This window comes from Eublepharis macularius, chromosome 5 (assembly GCF_028583425.1).
Source record: "Eublepharis macularius isolate TG4126 chromosome 5, MPM_Emac_v1.0, whole genome shotgun sequence".
In the NCBI taxonomy this organism is placed as follows: domain Eukaryota; kingdom Metazoa; phylum Chordata; class Lepidosauria; order Squamata; family Eublepharidae; genus Eublepharis; species Eublepharis macularius.
The window spans coordinates 127,761,615-127,782,408 of record NC_072794.1 but is presented as its reverse complement, the minus strand read 5'-3'; the positions used below and the strand labels follow the sequence as shown (position 1 = coordinate 127,782,408).

The following is a 20,794-nucleotide window of genomic DNA, read 5'->3' as shown; positions in this document are numbered from 1 at the left end:
TCCACTCATGCTGTGTAGGTTCCAAGTGCATATTTCAAAGCCAGTTTCCATGTGGAAATATTCCATGTGGTCCAGGGCCTCCTTCTTGTTTACTTGAAAAGCATGTGTGGGTTTTCAGCCTTCACTGGCTCCCCCCACCCCACCCTGACACTGCAGAAATGTATGATTGCAAGGGCAATGTAAGATGTGCATCTTGCATGATCTAAGTGGCCTAGGACCCATCTTTGCCACATCATACCTGTTATTTAACAGTATACTCTCTACTGTTTTCTTTGAATTCTTAATGACCTGCACCAGGATTTTGGGAAGCTCTTGGGCAGGCATACTCTGAGCAACCTGCTTCTACATTGAAGAGTCTCCTACTGGAAAGGGAAGGAGCTCATCTAGATATCCATGAAGACATCATGAAGCATCATTAGCTGTTCCAGAAAGTTTGCCACTATAGAGAGCAGCTCTAAGCTCTCCTTGCTTTCATTCATCTCTGTGCAAAAGTTATGGTATCTTTACCACTTTCTTATCTTGTGTGGCCATCTTCCCAATGACTGGGGTACATTGCAGAAGTTTTTGTCAGCTTGGTATGAAATTCCTCAAGTGTTAATTTCATGTTGGTGTTTTATTCAACAGACCATGAACAAGCTGAGGACATCCAGGAAGATGAAGGGGAAACCATAGCTGAAGGCATGTACGGAAGTTCTGTTGAAGCAGCTCAAGCAGAGAGAAACCATTTTGATGGGGTGCTCTTTCGAGAATGTAGACACCTTGCAAGACCCAAACCTTGCACCAGGAACTAAACTGTAATTTGGTGTTGAGCTGTAGTGGGAGAAGGGATAATTATAAGTAAAGGAAATTCACTTTTGGTAACAAATCACATATAATAATAATAACAACAAGAAGAACAACAACCTATATTTCGCCCTTCTGGACAGATTAGTGCCCCACTCAGAGTGGTGAACAAAGTCAGTATTATTATTATCCCCACAATACAGCTGGGGAGCTGGGGCTGAGAGGAGCGGCTTACCAGGGCCACCTATGGAGCTCATGGAGTTAAACTAGCAGAAGACAATTTGCAACCCAACCACTTATTCTATTCTATTCTATTCTATTCTATTCTATTCTATTCTATTCTATTCTATTCTATTCTATTCTATTCTATTCTATTTCGTGCCATATCTCTGCAAGCCTGTCTCTGTTTCTCTCTGTATTCACTTAAATGCCTTTATTATCTTGGTCAGGAGGAGTATTATTGGTAAAATGAGAAGTCAGTAAGAGACAGTATTTAGGGAATTGGCCATCTTTCACCTGGCCAAGAGCTTGTCCCCAACTGCAAATTAGAATATCACCACTTGAGAGTCATCAGTGCCTTTGTAACATCACTATTACCATCTTATCTCAGAAATATTTACATGCTGAGCAATAACAGGTCTAAGAGTTGTGCAACAACCAGCATTTGCCCATTCATTCAATGATGGCCTGTCTTTCTAGCCATATTTACATAGAAATGTCCAACATTTGGTGTGATGATGGTGATAATTATGCAAGCTGACTTGGAGACAAAGAACCCAAACACTCTATACTGACACTGTATGTGCTTTGTTTCTTTGGGTCTGCCGTGTGTTATAATGTACTTAATGCTGACATCACATGAAAATCCAGTCCACTGCTGCTGAATCCAGCCGTCTGCTGTCAACATTTAAAGGGAGGACTGCTGCTGTCTCTGATTACCAAATCCCAGAATGCCAGCAATGTAAACCTCCCCAGCAATGAATGAATGAACTATAAAGCATGCAAGGAATTCAGTAGCACGGCTTAAAGGAAATCAACTGTTTCATTCACTCCTGTCCATTCAGTAAAGAATTTTGTCTGTGTGAGACACCTCTTCTGAAAATTATTTTCTTTTCCTTTAAAATCAGAACATGAAGAGCATTCTAAAGAACAAGAAGAAGGTAAATGAGAAATGGATGCATTGGGGCAAACTTCACTCCCAGGCTTACCTGGAAAGGGATAATCAGGAAAAGGGATAATCTAGAGCGTTCATCATCACTTAAAGAGCTACAGGAGTGTGCTGTACGGAAGAAAATCACTCATGTTAAAAAGAATTAGAAAACATCTGCAACTGTTTGCAACTGAAGGGCCATGAAGGGAACTAAGGATAATCTGTAATAGCCTGATGATGATGATGATGATGATGATGATGATGATGATGATGATGATGTCATCCATTCATAGTTCAGTAAATTTTGTTTCATAGAGAGTTTGGGGGAAGGAGATAGGGGAATATCAAAAAGAAAAATGTGTGCAATGTGATTGCCTAGCAATTAACAATTTAAAATCTGCATTAAAGTTTGGCAACTAGAATATTTCTAACTATAAAAGCTGTTCATACTTCAATGAAGCCAGAAGAAACCTAGAAAACAGTGTATCTACAATTTATTTCCAAAAAGAGCAGGAAGAATTATTTTGTTTGTAACATCTTACATTTTCATTGTGATTTCTTGCAGGAGAATCAAAACCCAAGCCTAAGTAAGTATCTGTATATCTTTGGTTTTGGGTTATAGTCAGTTTATAAAGGCAGTTACTGAGGCACAACTTGACTGCTCACATTCTTAAGGGTAATTTTTGAACCTGCTCGATGTGCTCAGCTATCACTCAGGCCTCTGCATTTTTAGAACAGCTCTCCATAAAAGTTTCAGTTTTTATTACTTATGTAACCCATCCTTCCCCCAACGAACTTGGAGTAGCAGTTTGGTCTCATAAAATCCTTGGGAAGTATGTTAGTCAGGGGAAGATTGGCCTCTTCAAAGCCACTCAGCAAGATTCTCAGGGAAATGAAGGTGAATTTTCCATAGGTAAGATCAACGCACTAAGCTACAAGTTCCAACACCATCCTGACCTTCTCTGGCCTTGCATGGATGCAAGACAAGGGGCAGTTAGACTGGCTTTCTTAAAGGAAATATATACAGATTTGTTTGAATTCATGCTACCATTCATCTGCTTTTAACTCAGCAACAACCATTTTTTAACGTTTATATTGGATCAAATGAGATGTGATGTTGGGAGATCCATGAACAGATCTTCCTAGCTGTAGCCATGGGACTCCCATTTGGATCAAGTGTGTGGTGCAGAGGGAGAAGTGGTTTAACCTTCCACCCCCCCATGCTGTTATTGCCCCTGGATGAGAAAAAAGTTAGGCAAATAGGGTGTTCATTTTCCCTCACTTATGAGACTAATAATTGCATATATATTTGTGTGTACATCTGTTTTGATTAGCAAAACCATATTGCGCCATGGCCCCAGTCCAGGTTGCCTCCCCATTTTTCAGAAGACTAGAGGGGTGGGTGGGCTAGCAAACAGATATGATGCTCTTTTAAGGCTAAATTTCCAGTCCAGCCTGTGCAGATATGAAGTTATTACAGCTGTTCAGTTGCTCCTATAAGGAGAGTGAACTGAAATAAGACCAGCATGACAGGTGTAGTCACTGTTAAAAGCCGAGTAACTACTGTGACATTCCACCTGGCGCCCTCAGACAAGCTATAAATTGTTTCCTTGGCTTGGAACAACATTCATGTTGACATACAGTTTAAATAAAATTTGCTCTGATAGATAGATGAAAGCAGCTAGTATAAGTTTAGCTATTACTTTAGTAACTTTAGGGGAATGTTTCATGAGGAAAATGGTGAGGAAGTTAATACTGTATTTTTTAAATGTTGTAAGCCACTTCAGGGTTTTATAGTCAAAAAGTGAGATATCAATCAATCAATTATATGGTGAAACTGTCCCTGGCCTAGAATATTTCAGATAGCGGGTGAGGAATCACATAACTTGATTACTTCCTCATATATTAAAAAACCTCTCTTAGGACACAGAAAACTGAGGAAATCAGAGAGAAGGATTGCAGCCTAGACTTCAGCCTGATGTGCTAGTTTTCTAGATGCCAGGATTATTCTTTCATGGGGAAGAATTAAAACATGCAATTCATTGCTTACCTGAGGTCTCAAGTGGTACAATATAGGATCAGTTGTACAAATGATGAGTTGGTTGTCTAGAATATCTTAGTCATATTTATTTGAAACTCAATGGATTTAAGCCTGGATGCAATCAAGCAGTTTTCCCCCCACTGTACAATGACTTCTGCATTAGCTCTCATAAAAAAAAATGTTTGAATGGTCCATCTTATGATGGACCCCATAGTTTTACGTTGGGTCGTAAATGAAGAATAATCATTCAAGTGCTACCTTTTGCTAACTTACTTAATAAAGATACAAAGAACTAATTCTAAGATCTAACTATGTTGTGAATTTCCTCTAAAAATGCTGTCAATACTTGCCAGAAAGTGCAAGTGGATATCCTTACAAGACTTTCCACTTACCAAACAATGAGAAGTACTTGGGTTTGAGGGAGAGAGCATTAGGGTCTTATGGTATTTTTAAAATATTTGCCTTGTTGAGCACAGACAGAGCCAAAGAACCCCTCCTAAAGTGAATAGTTTCAGGTGGGTAGTTTTGTTAGTCAGCAGTAGAGAGCAAGATCTGGGTCCAGTAGCACCTTAAAGACCAACTAGTTTTCCAGGGTATGAGCTGAAGGAGGGAGCTTTGATTCTCAAAACTCAAACTCTGGAAATCTAGTTGGTCTTTAATCTGCCACTGGACCCAGAGCACCAAATCTGCTACCCCAGATCACTAGAAAGACGGGTGAGGTTTACACCAACTCACAGCTCTTTCTGTCTGCTTCTCTATCTCCCCAACTCAAACCTCTCTCTCTCACTCACAGACACACCTCTTCCTATTCCCCAGCTGGGAAGGGTCACCTTCCTCATGAATGGAGCTATTAGATAACCATGTACTAACAATTATCACTCACTGAGGAAAGCTTAGCCAACCATTTGGAGTAATTAACGTACCAGGGGATGGTCAGTCTGTAGTCTCATGACATCATTTCTATATAAGCCCACATGGGAAAGTCAACCACTTCTTTTTGTCTGCATACTCTGGGATCTTGCAACCTCCAAGGCATATATGCAGCTTATATATAGTAGCCAATGGAAAATTTGGGTTATACCCAGTACTGCCCTCAGGATGCTCTGTTCCTGGTGAGCATAACCAGACCCTTCAAATGTGGAGATGGGAACTCATTTGAGATTGTTGTAAGAACAAAGCTACTGTAAATTAAACCCATGGGCTTATAAAAGGAGGTGGGCTGGGGAAAAAAAGCCAGGAGTGGCAATATCAATTGTTATTTTCTCCTCTAATTTCAGGCACTTTATGCCAAATTTGGTGCCTCCAAAAATCCCTGATGGAGAGAGAGTGGACTTTGATGTGAGTATTGACCAGTCCAAGCCAAGCAAATGAGTCCTTTCTTGCCTAGCATCCCCTGGTCGGCTTCTTTGCATTTGACAAGAGGGAAGCCAACTGTGCCCGTGCCTTTTCTGTCATGCAGGACATCCACCGCAAGCGAATGGAGAAGGATCTGAATGAGTTGCAAGCCCTGATCGAGGCTCATTTTGAGAACAGGAAGAAGGAAGAAGAAGAACTGATATTCCTGAAGGACAGAATTGTACGTCAAAGAGCTGCATACCATTTCCGAGGGCACCTTTAACAGCTAGAAGTTATTCTCCTCTGTCAGTGATCAGGCTGTGCTCCTGGTAGTGGTAGTTAAACAAGCAAATGTCAAGGCCATGATCAATTCTACAAGCATTGCTGTGTATGATCCTAAGACAACCATCAGGATGAGGGTTCACAGATATTATGAAGTCAGGGAATATCATACAGCATTTACTCAAATGCAAGACTAGGTTTTTTCAAAGGTGTGCCATAAAAAGAGGGTGTTGTCTTACATTTACATATAAGTTACAGTTTTATGTGTATAATATTTTTAAGGGAGTCATCTTACATTCAGAGTCGTCTGCCTCTCAAGCAGATACAATTCCCAGGCCATTCAGTTAGGAATGTTAGTGGGTTTTCTTTCTGAGAAGACAAAGTATCAGTCTCCAAGACTGGGCTCTAGAGCACATATATAACTGCAAATAATTATATCAATATTAGCAAAACAATAGGGATAATCCTATAAAGATTTCATGTGTTCTCTCACACAACAAAAGCAAATGTATCGCTATCTCCATTAATAACTACACTTTTAAAGCAAATCAAAGAATTTTTTATAATGGTTATGCTGACTTTACCTGCTGAAAGATTTGTTTTCTTTAATCTTCTGGAAGGAGTGTCCCTTCCCAAAAGAAGAGAGGACTTAAGGGTGTTCTTCTTGCATTCAGATCACGAAGCAGTGATTCGTTTAGATTTTGGCAACATAGCTTCTTGTTTATAATCTTGTGATTTCCTCATGTTTTACCTCAAGTGACTTTCCCAATATTGTTTGGTTTTTACATACTTAAGAGGTCAAGAATTGGAAATTCTGCATATGGGCTGCCCTTCCAATGAGAGGGACACTGCTGTTGTGTGTGTTGCCATTAGGCATCAGATTTTGGGTCCCAAATAAGAGGCATCAAATTGTGCTATTTAATTAAATGCTTACTATTGGAAAAGGCTATCTTTTGGATTTCCTGCTTCAGGCATCTGGCTCTCTTGAAAGCATTTGTGTTTTAACATCAAGCTTGACTGCCCCAGGGCCCAGGCCACACTGTCCATATTTAGAGCCATGGCAGGGGTGGGGTGGGGTGGGGAAGCATTCGTTTGAATACTCATCCAGACTTCCCTGATCAGCTGCAGGGCTTTCTTCCTACAGGAACAGCGGCGAGCAGAACGAGCTGAGCAGCAACGGATCCGTAGTGAGCAAGAAAAGGAACGACAGGCCCGTTTGGCTGTGAGTATCCACACCCAGTAGGCGAGAGGTGTGAGTGCTACCTTCTGTCCTATAGAAAGGTGCTGCTCATGAGTGGTGGGAAAAACTGACCAGTTCCCCACAGAGGCTAGCAATGCAGTGTGTGCGCAGCTGCTAAGCAGAGTGCTGCATCCCTGGCCTGCTGGTTTAGTACATGACCTCAGGTTGACTTGGAGAGAGCTGAGTCTAGAATGAATGGTTCAAGGCCCTTGAGCTCTTGTCTCATGCATAAAATGGTCAGAGGCTTTTCAAATTCTTCAGCAAGCAGATTGTGTACATTATGCTCAGGTCTGGATGGCATCCCAATGCACTTAAGCCTTGGGAATGACTAATATTGGCTTTTTGTGCTGAATGTATGAAAAACCAATAATAATTATTATCTTCATAGTACAAACATAGCTCCATTGTTGCTAATTTTCATGTGTATTTCCCCCCTCCAGATCCAGTAAAAATCAGGAAAGGACTAAGATGGAATAATTACTACTCTGACTAATTTTACATACTTGTCAGAATATGGCAATGGATCCAGCACACAATATTTGGATCTATTGAACAGCAATATGTCAACCTGGTAGGACTGCCAACTCCAGCCTGGAAAATTCCAGGATATTTGGGGATAGCAACTGTGGAGGGGAGAATTTGGGAAGGAAGTCTACCTAGAATCTATGGTATAGCTCAGAGTTTTTCTCCTGAAACTGCCCTTTTTACCAGGCGAGCTGATCTCTGTAGTCTGGAGATCAGTTGTAATTCTGGGAGAACTGGAACTGGGTAGCCATCCAATCAGGCCAAGCTGTTTCTACCTAATCTTCTGAGCAATGAGATTTACATTGACCTCCTGTCAGATTCTTTGAATTCTCCTGCTTTTCAAATCCTTACTCTTGGCAGGAAGAGAAAGCCCGGAAAGAAGAAGAAGAAGCTCGGAAGAGAGCTGAAGAGGATGCCAGAAAGAAAAAGGCTTTCTCTAACATGCTTCATTTTGGAGGCTACCTGCTGAAGGTATCTATCAAGCCTGGGCATTTGTGGGAAAAAAAGGCGATGAGTACAACCTAGAATCCATACTTCGGTACAGGTTTGCTTGTGCATTACAGGTGCATTGTTCTTGAGATCTTGTTCCCTTCTTTATATATTATTTTCTACATTCTCATAGTCCATAAACCTGTAAATTTGCTTGGAAATTTTCATGTTATAGTAAAGCTGTCATTTTCTAAAATGCCCCAGCATGTTGCTGTTCTAATTCCTGTTTGAGTTCTCATCATAGGGAGTGGGAGGAATTTGGTTAAACTCAAGAAACATCGATGCTGATAATATGAGATGGTCTCTGTAGACAGAGAAGAAAAGTGGGAAGAAACAAACCGAACGGGAAAAGAAGAAAAAGATCCTTAGTGAACGGCGGAAACCTCTGAACATCGATCACTTGAATGAAGATAAATTGAGGTATAGATGTACATTTTCCCCCATTTTCATTTTTTTTCATTTTTATAAGTATTTATTTTATTATTGCATTATTTAATATATGTTTTCACTGGGAATGATTTTAAGGGGAGACATGTTGACTTTAACTTTGTTTCCCACCCAATTTGAACAACATATTTAGAGATTGCAGATCCTCTCTGCCACATTTCTGGCAGACCAGAGAAAAGATTTACATTTGATAAGCAATTATGACAGATAAACTCTTCAATGGCTTTTCTGGATGAGATTCAGATGACACAACAATTGCAGGCAATAAAGCCTTCTCCTAGGCCTGCAGGTGGGCTTTCCTTTCCCTTTCTACTTCAGGAGAAGTGCCACAGGAAGCTTGCAAATTAATGGAACATAAGTAATGAACCCCACATCCAAAGCTTTTTTCAGACCCAGCCATAAACACAAGGCCATGTCCACGTGACACCATTTGGGGTTACAGATCATGTGGCCTTATATGACACTATGCCCTGGCAAGACGTTTTACCCATGCTTGAATTAATTTACAGCACTTTTGCCTTTCTGTTTAGGTTTAACCCCGCAGGAGACTAGAGGGGATGGGACTTATCCTAACAGCATCCAATGATGTTGCACTGTCATTCCTGGCTATTTAACCAGAAGTACCATCACTGGGACATTCTAGTATTCATCTGAAACTTTATGGTAAAAACTAGAGTGTCAAGTGGATCTTAGAGCGTCCCATTTCATCGTTATGTCATTTCCAGCCACACAACCAGAAGTGATGTTGTAGCATTGTAGGGGCACCATTTTGTCCCTCCCATTTCCCTCCATGTTGGCAGGCAGTGGGGGGATGGGACAAGGGATAGAAAACTGTTGCTGGCAAACAGCAACCCCAAGTTTATGAATGTATGGATGTTTACATGGACCACTACACATCTGAAGTGACAGGAGAAGGCATTGGCAATGCAATCCAGAGCAAAGTAAGAGCGTGCAAAAGAAGGGTGCAAATTTGCCTACAATAGCACTGTATGTCTCAAACTTAAACGTCATCAAGCCCCAAAGCACTGTAAGGTTGTAATAAGGGTTGCTTCTAGCACACATTCAATTACACAAATTCAGTCCCAGGAAAGGGCAGCATTTCTGACATTCATGGCTAAGGATGTAAAACAAATTGTATGATGTCGGACCACTAGAGGGTGCCCTGAGCACACACACAAACAGAGTAAGTTAGCAAAGGTTCCTTTAATACTTGCCCAAAGTCCCAGGCTTGGCAAATGATCAGAATAAGACCTTATGAAGTGAGAATATAAAGAGATAAAAGAGATTTAAAAATAAATAAAAGATTAACATATGAATGGGTTAAAGGATGATTAATTGGCAGACAGCTTTAAAGAATCTCTCAGATTTAGGTAAACTCAGATAGAGCTCCAGTCAGTGTGTCCTTAAAAGCCATAAATTCTAAGTATGCTCACACTCACAGGCTGACACACATACAAACAGGTAACTCTATTCACACACCTTTCCATTCTGGCTCTAATGTACATAATGAGCATAATATAGATTACACAACATACTTACACTCTTGTATACTGTATGCAATTCATGCATTAAGTACAGTATGCTGAAATACATGCTTATATCATGCTGGCACATGCATATCATTCTTTTGCATGAGCATCATGCCCACAAGACATGGCAATGGCCACCATCTTGACTAATGCTACATGTTTTTACTTCAGGGATAAAGCTCAGGAACTGTGGCAGAGCATTCATGATCTTGAAGCTGAGAAATTTGACTTGCAGGAAAAATTCAAAAGGCAGAAATATGAGGTCAGTCTGAATGTCTTTTCTTTTTCTGCTTCTGGTTGTGTGAAGGGTAGATGAATGTTGCTGCTAAGATGTTTTGCCCGCTTGTTCAGCAGAATTCCCCTTGGGGAATTTTTTGGGCATTGCATTGGGGAAGGATTCAGCTCTTCAGAGTGAGCCCAATGCTTCTTGAGGGCTGCTTCATTTGCATTCAGTTAGGACAGCATGTAGACAAATCTGATTGGCTACCTAGTGCCATGACATCACCTCCTTCCCTACACAGTTCCTAGCCGGCTGGGACTGTAAGTGTGACAAGAAGCACTGTGCTTTTCCCCAGGTGGCTTCATTGGGCCTCACTGATGCCATCATTTAGCCAATTTTTTTGGATGAAAAACACTGTGATGCCATCTCATTCATTACACCATCCTCAATTGCCCGGGGTTGCCCCTTTTCTAGAGAAATGATGACCCAGTAGTTATAAGGAATAGAACGGTACCAATGCAGCAGCCGGGGTGTGTGTGTGTGGAAATAATGGGGGAGGGCAGTCTTTTTAAAAAGTAACACTTTCATCATTAGAGATTTTCAAGAAACTATTTCCCCATCTGTGAAAGAGTTACTTTGAATCAGCAAACACTGGATGCAGACCTACCTTCTACATTCAGAGATTATTTTTTTCTTAAAAAATCTTACAGCAACTTCCTTCTTTTTACCTGCTAAGGACAAAGACAGAGAGACATGATTAATCTGACCTGTTTGCTTTAGTTTAGAACTTACATCAGATACCAAAGCTAATTCTTCAGAGGTGAATAAATGAGTGAAGTTCTACCTCGCTTCTTCAAATGGTGGCAGGCAGGTCTATAGAAGAAATGGCATGACGTCAGTCTGTGTCTCTTGAAGGTCCAGCTTGTGTGCTTGTCGAGACAGACAATGTAGGCGCTGACTCTTGAGACTAAATAGACCAAGAAGATCACATTTGTGTGTTTGTCCATTGGCCCATCTGTGGCTGAAATGAATTAAAGCCTGCCTCAGCAATCTGCACTAGAGTTGGATTTCACTGCCTGTTTAAATCTCTCATTCATTAACATGGCATATAGGCATTTCTCCAGCATATCATTCCTGATCATCCTCTGATGGCTTCAAGTCCTTTTCAGACTGAATGGTTACCCTACAAGGCCAGCAAAAAGAAATGCCTTAGTGGGAGGGAGCAGCAGTAACATCACACCATCCCCTCACAGCTTACCATCACAGCCTCCAACATTTTAGCTCTAACGCTCCCTACCTTCCTCAGCTGGGGCCACAGACAGAACACATTATGGGCAATACCAGGGCCCTGTCCCCCACATTATGGGCAATACCAGAGCCCTGTCCCCCACATTAGCTCATAAGACGACTCAAGTCCTTCTCCCTCCTTTCCTGCTGTTTCCCTTGACTTCACAGTCTGCACTCACCCACACCTCATATTCCCCTTCTGCAATATATTTCATTTATTTATTAAGGTCATTACACCTTACCTTTCCTACTGTCCAGTAGTGGCTCATGGTGGAAAGATAATGTCACAATGGCCAAGCATTAAGATAAGCAAGGATTTTGTTGCAGCTTTTGCTATTACTATTCAAATATATGGCTCCAACCACATGGACCTTAGTGCCCTTAACTCAGAGTGAAGACTTGCTTTCTCAGGATCTGCACTCTACCTTTCTTCTTCTTTGTCCTTAATAGTTTCTTTTCTCTAACCCTGACCAGATTTCCATACTCACTGCTCGCTGTGATGAGTTAAGCAAGTAGTAAGTATGTCTTGTTCTGTGCCAACAGTGTAGTGGAGTGGTGAATGTTATAGGAGGATGGGGTGAAGAGTTAAGTGTGCAGAACCCAGATTGGAATAGCCTCCACTTACAGCCTGGGTCGAGTGTGAATGCTGTTGGTGTCCTCCTTGGGGCAGTCTTCTGTTGTCTTGCATGCTTCTCTTGCTTGGCTTGCAATGATTTCTAGACTCAAGATTTCATTTGGTGATGTTGGTGAAGCCTCCTGTTCTTTGAGCCAAACCCTTTGATGCAAGTAAGTACATGGAAATTCCTTCCTGAGGGGTGACTTTTCTTTGCTGGGAATTTAACCAAGAAAAAAAAGTTCCTGCCTTTCCACATGGATTTGCTCTTGGAATCGATACCATTATATGCCTTGTTTAAACTTTATGAAGTAGGCTTGTCTGTGCAAAGAACAAAGCAAATGCTTGAGCCGCAGGTGCAGTAGAAGTGGCTTTTGAAAACAGCATCATGTCCAGAAACTGCAGACACTGTCCCAGATGGTACAGCTTTGTTTACTCAAGGGAGACTATTTCTAGTACATGAGTGAAGACGTCTCTGGCCAAGATAATCATGGAATTACACTAGAAAAACACCCTGAAACTTACAACCAGATTTTCCAGGGAAATGGAAGAACAGGCTCCATCTCAATCCTTGCACCAACCAGACTGAGTTTCAGTTCATTACAGTTGTGGAAAATGTGCTTCATATCAGAGAATAGCTGATGAAGTATCATAATAAACAGAAGGAAGGTAGGTAGATGCAGACAGTCTCATGGTCTTTGCAGCATTTGAGCCCTACAAATGGAGATTCTGACAGCTTAACAGGAGATGTTCTCTGCATCTGTGATGTCATGTAGCCTTACGGATACTGTTCATGATCCATGTAGTCCATGCATTCTGGTCTCACGGGACATCCTGCCACAGCATCTTTCTGCTTCCCATGCAGAGAAGTGTCAGCTTCACAAAGCTTCACCTCCTGTCTATTTCTCTTGCAGATTAATGTTCTTCGCAATCGCATTAGTGACCATCAGAAGGTGTAAGTACTCAGGCCGTGTAGTATCCCATCTTGCTTGATGGCACCGAGCGCTCCCAAAAGATCTTCCATCACCAATCCTTCCTGGCTCTGCTTTCTGTTACTAGCTCATCTTCCTCCCTTCCTTTTCCTTGTGGGTTACAGTCTTGCCAGTCCTTCCACTTATGCATTCTTTTCATGTTCTCACTCTAGCTGATGCTGTTCATGCAAATGGGCGTCAAGATTTGTAGGCTTGGGCTAGACCTGTCCATTGTGGAGCCTTTAGGATTGTTTGTTTTGCTTTTGCTTTTTTGTGACTTACATTCACTTTTGTTTTTCTTTCCCTTCAGATTCATAGTTCATTATCTGCCAACAGCTTCCCCTTCTTCTGCCACCTTATCCATTCTAGCGACCCTGACTATTAAATTATGCCAACCTGCTATGGCAGTACCCTGAGCTTTGGATCAAGCCCTTTTGGTTTCCAGTGAAAATGGAAGCTCTTAGAATATGCTGCTTTTTAATCCCACCCTGGCACCACTTACTCCCATTTTCTTCCTCCTCTCTTCACTTCAGGGCTGCCTTCTGTCCACTTACAATTTTAACATCCTTTATTTCCTCTTCCTTGTTTTTTCAGTATCTTTTTACTGCCTCCACCCTTTCCTTTTTTCACTTCCAGCCCATCCTTTAGATTTTTTTTCCTGACATGCTTTCTCCCCTTTTTTTCTTTTAACTTGAATTTTTTCCTGTTCTTTCCTTCTCAATGATGTCATACAAGTTCTCTTTTCCTTTGCACACCTTTAGCTTTCTCTTTAGGAATTTCCCTCTGACCCTTGAACTCTATCACCCTCTGTCAGCATTTGTTTAGCACATCCCCTTATGTCAAAGAAAATTGTTTCCAAAAAGGCTTGGCAAAGTGGATTTTTGCTGCAGTAGCTGAACGACACAAGTATCAACAGAGAGTTTTCTAAGCAGAAGTCATTCCTCATCTATGAGTGTTGTCATCCACTTGTTACTTGGCATCTGGCCTCTTTCCTCATGTGTTAGCATCTCTGTCCTGATTTTGATTTCTTTTTAAAAATTGGTGGGTAAACAAAATATATTGTGGTCCTTTGTTGATTTCTCATCATGCTCACTGAACCAGAGATGCTAAAGATCATGTTTGGAATCCCATGGGTAGTTCTCAGTAGAACAGAGAATGGATCATCACCTGAACCATAGACGGCTATTTAGAGCATTACAGAGACCATTCATCTGTCTGATTTGACATGAGCAAATGATACAGCCATCTTTCAAAGTGGCTATGCTGATAAAGTTGGTCTTTTAAACCCACCAGTCCAAGAGCAAATGGCAACCTGCAATAGGAATGACTCTCTTCTTAGAGGTCTTTTAGATGCATCAAGGAAACAGCTTTTATTTATACTTTGTTTCTTCTTCTCTATCCTTGATCGCTACTTACCTGCTTCAGGAAAGGGTGAGTAGCATGGGGCGCTTTTATTGTGTGGTGGTGTATTGTGATGACATGTTGTGTATGCACTGAGGGAAATGGTTTTACCTACCAAACCACACTGAGTCTTGGGGCATGTGTGTCAGAGGTAGATCAGTTATTTGTTTCTTTGGGCTACTGTCTGTGGTTGGACAGGAATATTTTCATTAGCAATTGTGAGATGAACAGGGACAATAGGTCATACAGCAACCATTCTAGATGTCAGAGGTGTATTTTTTAAACACCTGCAAGAATTTGCTGTTCAGATCTTGGTCTATGGCCCTTTTCATACATTCATTTTTAATAAAGATTAAGTGTACACTAGGGGTGTGCATCTCCAAAAAAATTGGCTTTCCCGCTTCGGGTTTATCCGAAGCAGGGGAAAAATCAGGAATTACCAGAATCTGGTAATTTAGCTCACTTCGGTATGCTCTGTAAAGATTTGGAGCATACTGAAGTGAGGAGGAGCAACCCCCCACCTCCCCACCCCACTTACCTGGCCAGAAGGAAGAGGGGAGGCCAATCAGCAGGGCAGCAGGGAAGTGTGGAGCTGGCTCCTGTGGGGCCCACACTGCCTCCTCCGTTGCCACCGCAGCAATCTGGGCAGTGGGGAAGTGTGGAGCTGGCTCCTGCAGGGCCTGCACCACCTCCTCCATCATCTTAGTGGCCAGCTGGGTGGTGGGGAAGCACAGAGCCAGCTCCTGTGGGGTCCGCGCCATCTCCTCCGCCACTGCAATGGCCAGCTGGGTGGCAGGGAAGGCCCAGATCAGCTGCTTGGCAGGGATCTTCCCACCCAACAGCTGATCCACGGGTTTACATGCCCCTTTCTGTGCTGCTTCGTAGTGGCACGTAATGGGGCATTTAAATCCCTTGACCTGAAGCTTCCCAAAGCAATACGAATTGCTTTGGGAAGCTTTGATTTGGGGTTTCCGAATCATTGTGAATTGGGTCCAATTTGGGTACTTTATCCAAATCCGAATCCCAAATCACACACCCCTAGAGTACACTTAAACATTTCAGGAGTATGAGACACAGTGGCTTGAAAATATGGGTATCATACATGTATGCTGGTCAAAGAGATAGAATTAATTTAAAAATTGATTCTTGGATGATCAAAGGGGAATCAAATTATATGGAAAGCTGAGGAAATGATTACTGAGTAATGTCAACAAATGTGAACATGGGAAAAACCAAAGCAAATGCAGAAGGCTGAGAGTAATAGTGTTTCATTCTGCATCTACTCAGAATGATAAATATTCTTTATCTTGCTCTAAGAAAGCTTCCAATGTAGAAGCAATGGTCCCCTTTACTGAGAAATAAGGCAGGCGGAACGGCTGCTTGCAGAGGGCTGGGCAGCAGGCAAATATTTAGAAAGTGCCTGGCTCATCAGTGACTTCAGCTGACGTGAGAACCTCAACCAATGTAAAATCTGGCATCGCTTCAATCAGAATGCATTCTTACTTTGGAAAATGCTTGTCATTGGCTAATCCATGGTTATTGGCTATCTGCCAAGACAATATCTTCCTGTTTTTGAGTGGCAGGCTCCTTGAAGACTTCTTTAGTAACAAATTGCCCTGAGCTCTGACGCTCACTGTTTAAAAGTGCCTGAGCAGATGCACCCACAAAAGGGACTGTCGCCTGCCACTCTGTGGATGTAGTTTTCACTCACTTTTGCCGAGAAAGACAGAGAAAGCAGAACTGCCCTAACCCTAGAATCAAACATGAGGGATAAGGATTGTTATACTGTTCTTTTTGCCCTGAAATCTTCAAGAATGGCTACATGTTCCCTGCATTTTTTTTTAAAAAAAATCAAGACTAAATAAGAAACGATTTCTTGACAAAAGGAAAAAGTGGCAAACCTGCTTATGAAAAGACGAGATGAGATTTGTTCAGGTTTCCATTTTCTGAGATTGTACCTTTTTCTTTAGTACATCGAAACAGATCCATTGCATGATGTTCCCTCACGCTCACGTCCCCCTCATGTGGCCTGCATGCCCCAGCCACAGCCTACCTGTGCCACTTGCTCAAAGGAGTCAGGTTCAGCTGTGGCTGGGCAATCACTGTGGCAGTGTTGCTATGTTGAATGAGTGAGGCTGAGAGTGAAGAAATGTCTCTGCAAAAACACCAACAAAGCACGACTCTCAAAAAGTGAGAGGGAGCCATGACATGAGTGCTTTTGCGTGGGCCTGAACAGCACACCTCTGTTTCTTCATTTGCTTTTCTGCTTCTGCCCATAGCTCAAAGGCTGCCCGTGGAAAGCCAGTGGTTGGGGGCCGATGGAAGTGAGAGGTGCTTCACACCCACCCAGGGCAGAAGACAGAGGGCATTTTTCTGCTTTGGCCAGTCCTTCCTTCAACATCCTAACCAGTGTGGCCCAAAGGAATTCACCATCTTTCTAAAGCCTCACTTTGTAGAACAACTGTAGCTTTGTGCACAGCACTTTCTCCACGTGGAACAAACCCACCATGGTGTAGAGGCAACCGTGTCACCAAACTTAATAATATTGTGTTTGTAAATAAAACAAGTCATGCAACAGCACCGACCTTCTTTGTCCGATTATCTCTACGGATCCTTTATAATTATGAGTAGAGAGTAGATTTACAAACCTCCAGGTGGGGCCTGGAGTTCTCCTGGAATTACAAGGGATCACCAGATCACTAAAGAGATCTGTTGCCCTGAAGGAAATGGCAGCTTCAGAGGGTGAGTTCCGTAGGATCCCATCCTCACTGAGCTCCCTCTCCAGACTCCACCCCTGAATCTCCAGGAATTTGTCAAGCCAGAGATGACAAGCCTAGTAGGGAGGAGGCAGGCTGCTATTTAAATGCCCCCCCCCTCAGCTTGTCACAGTGGGCATCAAAGTTGACAAAGATAAGCAAGGGTAGGATTGGTGTGTGGTTTTTTTTGTAAAAGATATCTTTATTCCGTCTTTGGCGCACATGTTATTTGGAAGTTTATTCCAGATTTGGAAGCATGCTGTCCTAGGTTAATGTTTCACAGTCTTCTGGATGCTTCTTATTAGAACACTGCATTAAAAAACTGCTGCAGCACAGTGGGTAAGTAGTTGGGATGACACTACTGCTATGAGTTGAGAAGGTGGCCTTGGGTAAGCCACTCTACTCTCAGCCAGCTCCCCAGCTGTATTGTGGGGATAATACTCACACCAACTTTGTTTACTGCTCTGAGAGCCAAGCTTGATCAAGTGGAGCGCAAGTGAATGGCAAGTGAACAGGGAGGAATACACGTGAGTCTGTTCACTTGCCAGGCAAGTGTCATTCGTTACTTGTAGCTTGGCTCTAAGTAGGCCACTAATCTGTCTAGGAGAGTGGATAAAAAAGTTCACTGTTGTTGTTAATCTTACCTCACAATTTCCCATGGATGCTGCCTCATGGAAGAGGACACTGCCTCATGACTAATTTGCTGGTACAGAACAAGAGCCCTGAATAACAGACATGCAGTCTAATATATGAATGTTTAGTCAGAAGAAGTAAGAAGTAAGTCAGTTTCATTAAGTGGAGACTTACTTCTTAGTATGTGGGATTTCAGCTTAAGGCTACAAATGGATAATATTGGGTTGGACCCCGCCATCCTTTTTGCTCAGTCTTGCCCAATACCCATCCTTCCTACAGCCTCCCCACATCCCACTTGGCTTTTGTTCACGCAGGTCCCATGACACCCAACAGAGCCTTTCCAGTATCCAAAGGGGGCTACTTCTCCCTCCTTTTATTTGCTGAAAATATGGTTGGATGCAACCCATTCACCAGAAACTAAGTCCCATTGAACTCAGTGGGATAAGGCTATATTTAAAATGTTTCACAAATATTATAAGATAACCCTATGAAGTAGGCTAGTATTATTATCCTAAGAATTAAAGAAAATAGCATGCTAACCCTTTGCCCCCCCTCAAGAATTCATAGTTCATATGTGTGTTTTAACCATTATCCAATTTTAGCTACATAATTCTGAAATAGTAGGGAAGAAAAAGAGGTTCTCATTCAAGTAGTATGCTTGTGAATTTATCTCAGTTAGAGCACACTCTGGAGGGAGAATGTACCTACAGGATTAGTAATCAGATGCAAACAGAATGAAAACTATTTCCACTCAACCAATGAAAATCCAGCAATATCCATCACCCCTCCCCTTTCCAAGACAGATCCTACTATATGTTAATTTGGAATTACATTCCATTAAGCAAAAGTCTCCCTGTAACTGTCTTTTTAATTTTGATCCTTCCTTTTTTGGTTTTGATATGCTGACTTACCATGACTGTAAGTTTATAACTGCACAGATGTGATCATAAAAAATATGTCTAAATTAATGAGTAATCACTCTGGCTGCAAAGAATAATTAAGTCCTTCCCTCCAGGAAAGAAGAACTAGCTAAGGACAGATTCAAAAATAACATAGCTAACACATCAAGGGAATGAGGAAAACTAACTAAGCTGAGAATAACCCGTAGTTGTACAATAACGATAGTGGGAAAGAGCACCACTGACAGGGGCAGCAACCCCACGGTTCTCCAGCAGTGCTCCATCAGTTCGCGCTGGGCTGGCTGCCCTGTAATTGTGTCTAACCACAGAACAGGTCTGAAAAAGAGCATAAAAACAGGAAACGCTGGAATGCAACGGACCAGCAACAGCACTGGCTGTTTCCTTGTAGTTCTGAGGAGCATTCACATGAAGTCATCCTTTATTTGCCCTGTTTCCATGTCTCTCCTCCTCCTCCTCCTTTGCTGTGATCTTTTCAAAACCGTTTCCACAAGTCCTTAAAGGGATGGCCCACTACCGAACAGTGCCAGCATTTTCCCTTCACTCCACACATGCCTTGCCAGATAATATGTGTACAGCAGGGAGGTTGTACAGGAAATGCATTGTGAAAATCCAACAGTTTTATTTAATCTAGATGATGTTTATCAAGCTACTGAATCTAACATGAGGACATTGATAGCAAGTTCCTAACATGATAGGAACTTTTTTGGAGCTAATATAGTCAATAGGTTGGATACAACTAGTACTTTCGGTTAATCTCACCTAATTTTCCTCACAACAGCCCCTGTCCCAGATGGCTTTTGTCCCTGCATGTCCTATGCTCACTCCAGAAGGACCACAAAATCAACATGGAACTACAGTGTCTGATCAGGACACACACACACACACCCGGCTCAACCCCCAAATCTCCAGAATTTCCCCAAGCTGGAGTTAGCAATCCTATATCTGAACCTCTCTTTAAGTGGACCCAGTGAAGCCCTGCCTGCCCTTGACATTTTCTGGCCTCTCACGAAGTCCCAGAGCCTTGCAGGAGGTCAGGAAAGGATCTGGCTTCTCTCTGAGTGTTTCCCCCAACTCTCCTTCACTCTCCTGCTTCAGCAATGCACCTGGTCACCCTCCCTTTGATTGCTCACACCCCTTTGTGCATGCCCCTGCAGCACTGCTGCTTGCTCTGAGAGAGCCTGCTTGGTTTCTGCTAAGACATGCCACCTCCTGACCTCTGGCTGGGGCTGCAACTGACCTTTGGGGCCCTTCTCCCTATCAGGCAAGTCCCAATTGGGTTCATTTTGGGACAATAGCAGAATTATAAAGGGGGAAGTACGTGGTGAGGATGAAATATTGGTAGTGGGGGAGGTAAGCCAAGGAAAGCAAAATGAAAGCTGCTGCGTGGGTGCTCCATTGCCAGGGCAAAAGCCTCTGTGTTTGTAGCTACAAAGAGAATCCTCTCCAAGTGGAAACAGCCATTGTCTGGATTCTCCATAAAAACCTTGAGTCTACTGGGTACAGAGGAAACCATCTGCTGACATACATTTCCCTCAAATCAACACCAGGTGGAACCTGGCATCTATCTCTGGCTTTGCCTTCCATGACCACACCCAGCATCTTGGTGTGTATTTTAGCAGCCACTGCCACACCAAACTCACGGCGTTTGTTCCATGTCTCAGCCCATTGGGATAGCTGAATCAAACAGCTGAGTCAGTGAGTGGGGAAGAGAAGAGCACCAAGCAAGCCTGAAAAGCAATACACTGCAGAGCCTGCCCAAGCAGCTGCCCCTGATTTCACCTAGGGCTAAAGATAAAACCGACTCTCGAGCAGTAAGCATCGATGATCTAGCTAGTTTGGGGGCCAGCCCAAGACTGATTTTGATCATATGCTAGTCATCACTGTTTGCACAAACTAAGCAGAAGAGAGGTTATCAGAAATCATAAGCAGCACACTTTGTGCCAACTCCCACACTTCAAAGTAGAGAGAGAGCAAATGGGAAAAAACTCCTAGAAGAATGTTGTGAGACTTAGAGAAGGAGCCCTCCTGTGATCTCTGTGCTGTAAACACCTCTGGTGTGTGCATCTCAATATGTGCTTCAGGTGGCTTTCAATTTATAGCACTCTCCTCATTCCTGGCAAAACCTGCCAAGTAACTTGGATAACCATTTCTGATCTCTTCTTGTGAGGCAGG

General features: G+C 42.5%; 1 protein-coding gene across 1 annotated transcript; it reads left to right on the top strand.

The window, feature by feature from the left end:
* Nucleotides 1-644: 644 nt before the first annotated feature.
* On the top strand, nt 645-12,900 carry TNNT2 (troponin T2, cardiac type). The gene is made up of 11 exons (XM_054981692.1): nt 645-678; nt 1,911-1,943; nt 2,499-2,520; nt 5,252-5,312; nt 5,434-5,550; nt 6,736-6,813; nt 7,717-7,827; nt 8,156-8,265; nt 9,993-10,083; nt 11,803-11,843; nt 12,856-12,900. Coding segments are annotated over exons 4-11 (603 nt in total). The 5' UTR covers nt 645-678; nt 1,911-1,943; nt 2,499-2,520; nt 5,252-5,258; the 3' UTR covers nt 12,857-12,900.
* Nucleotides 12,901-20,794: the final 7,894 nt, after the last annotated feature.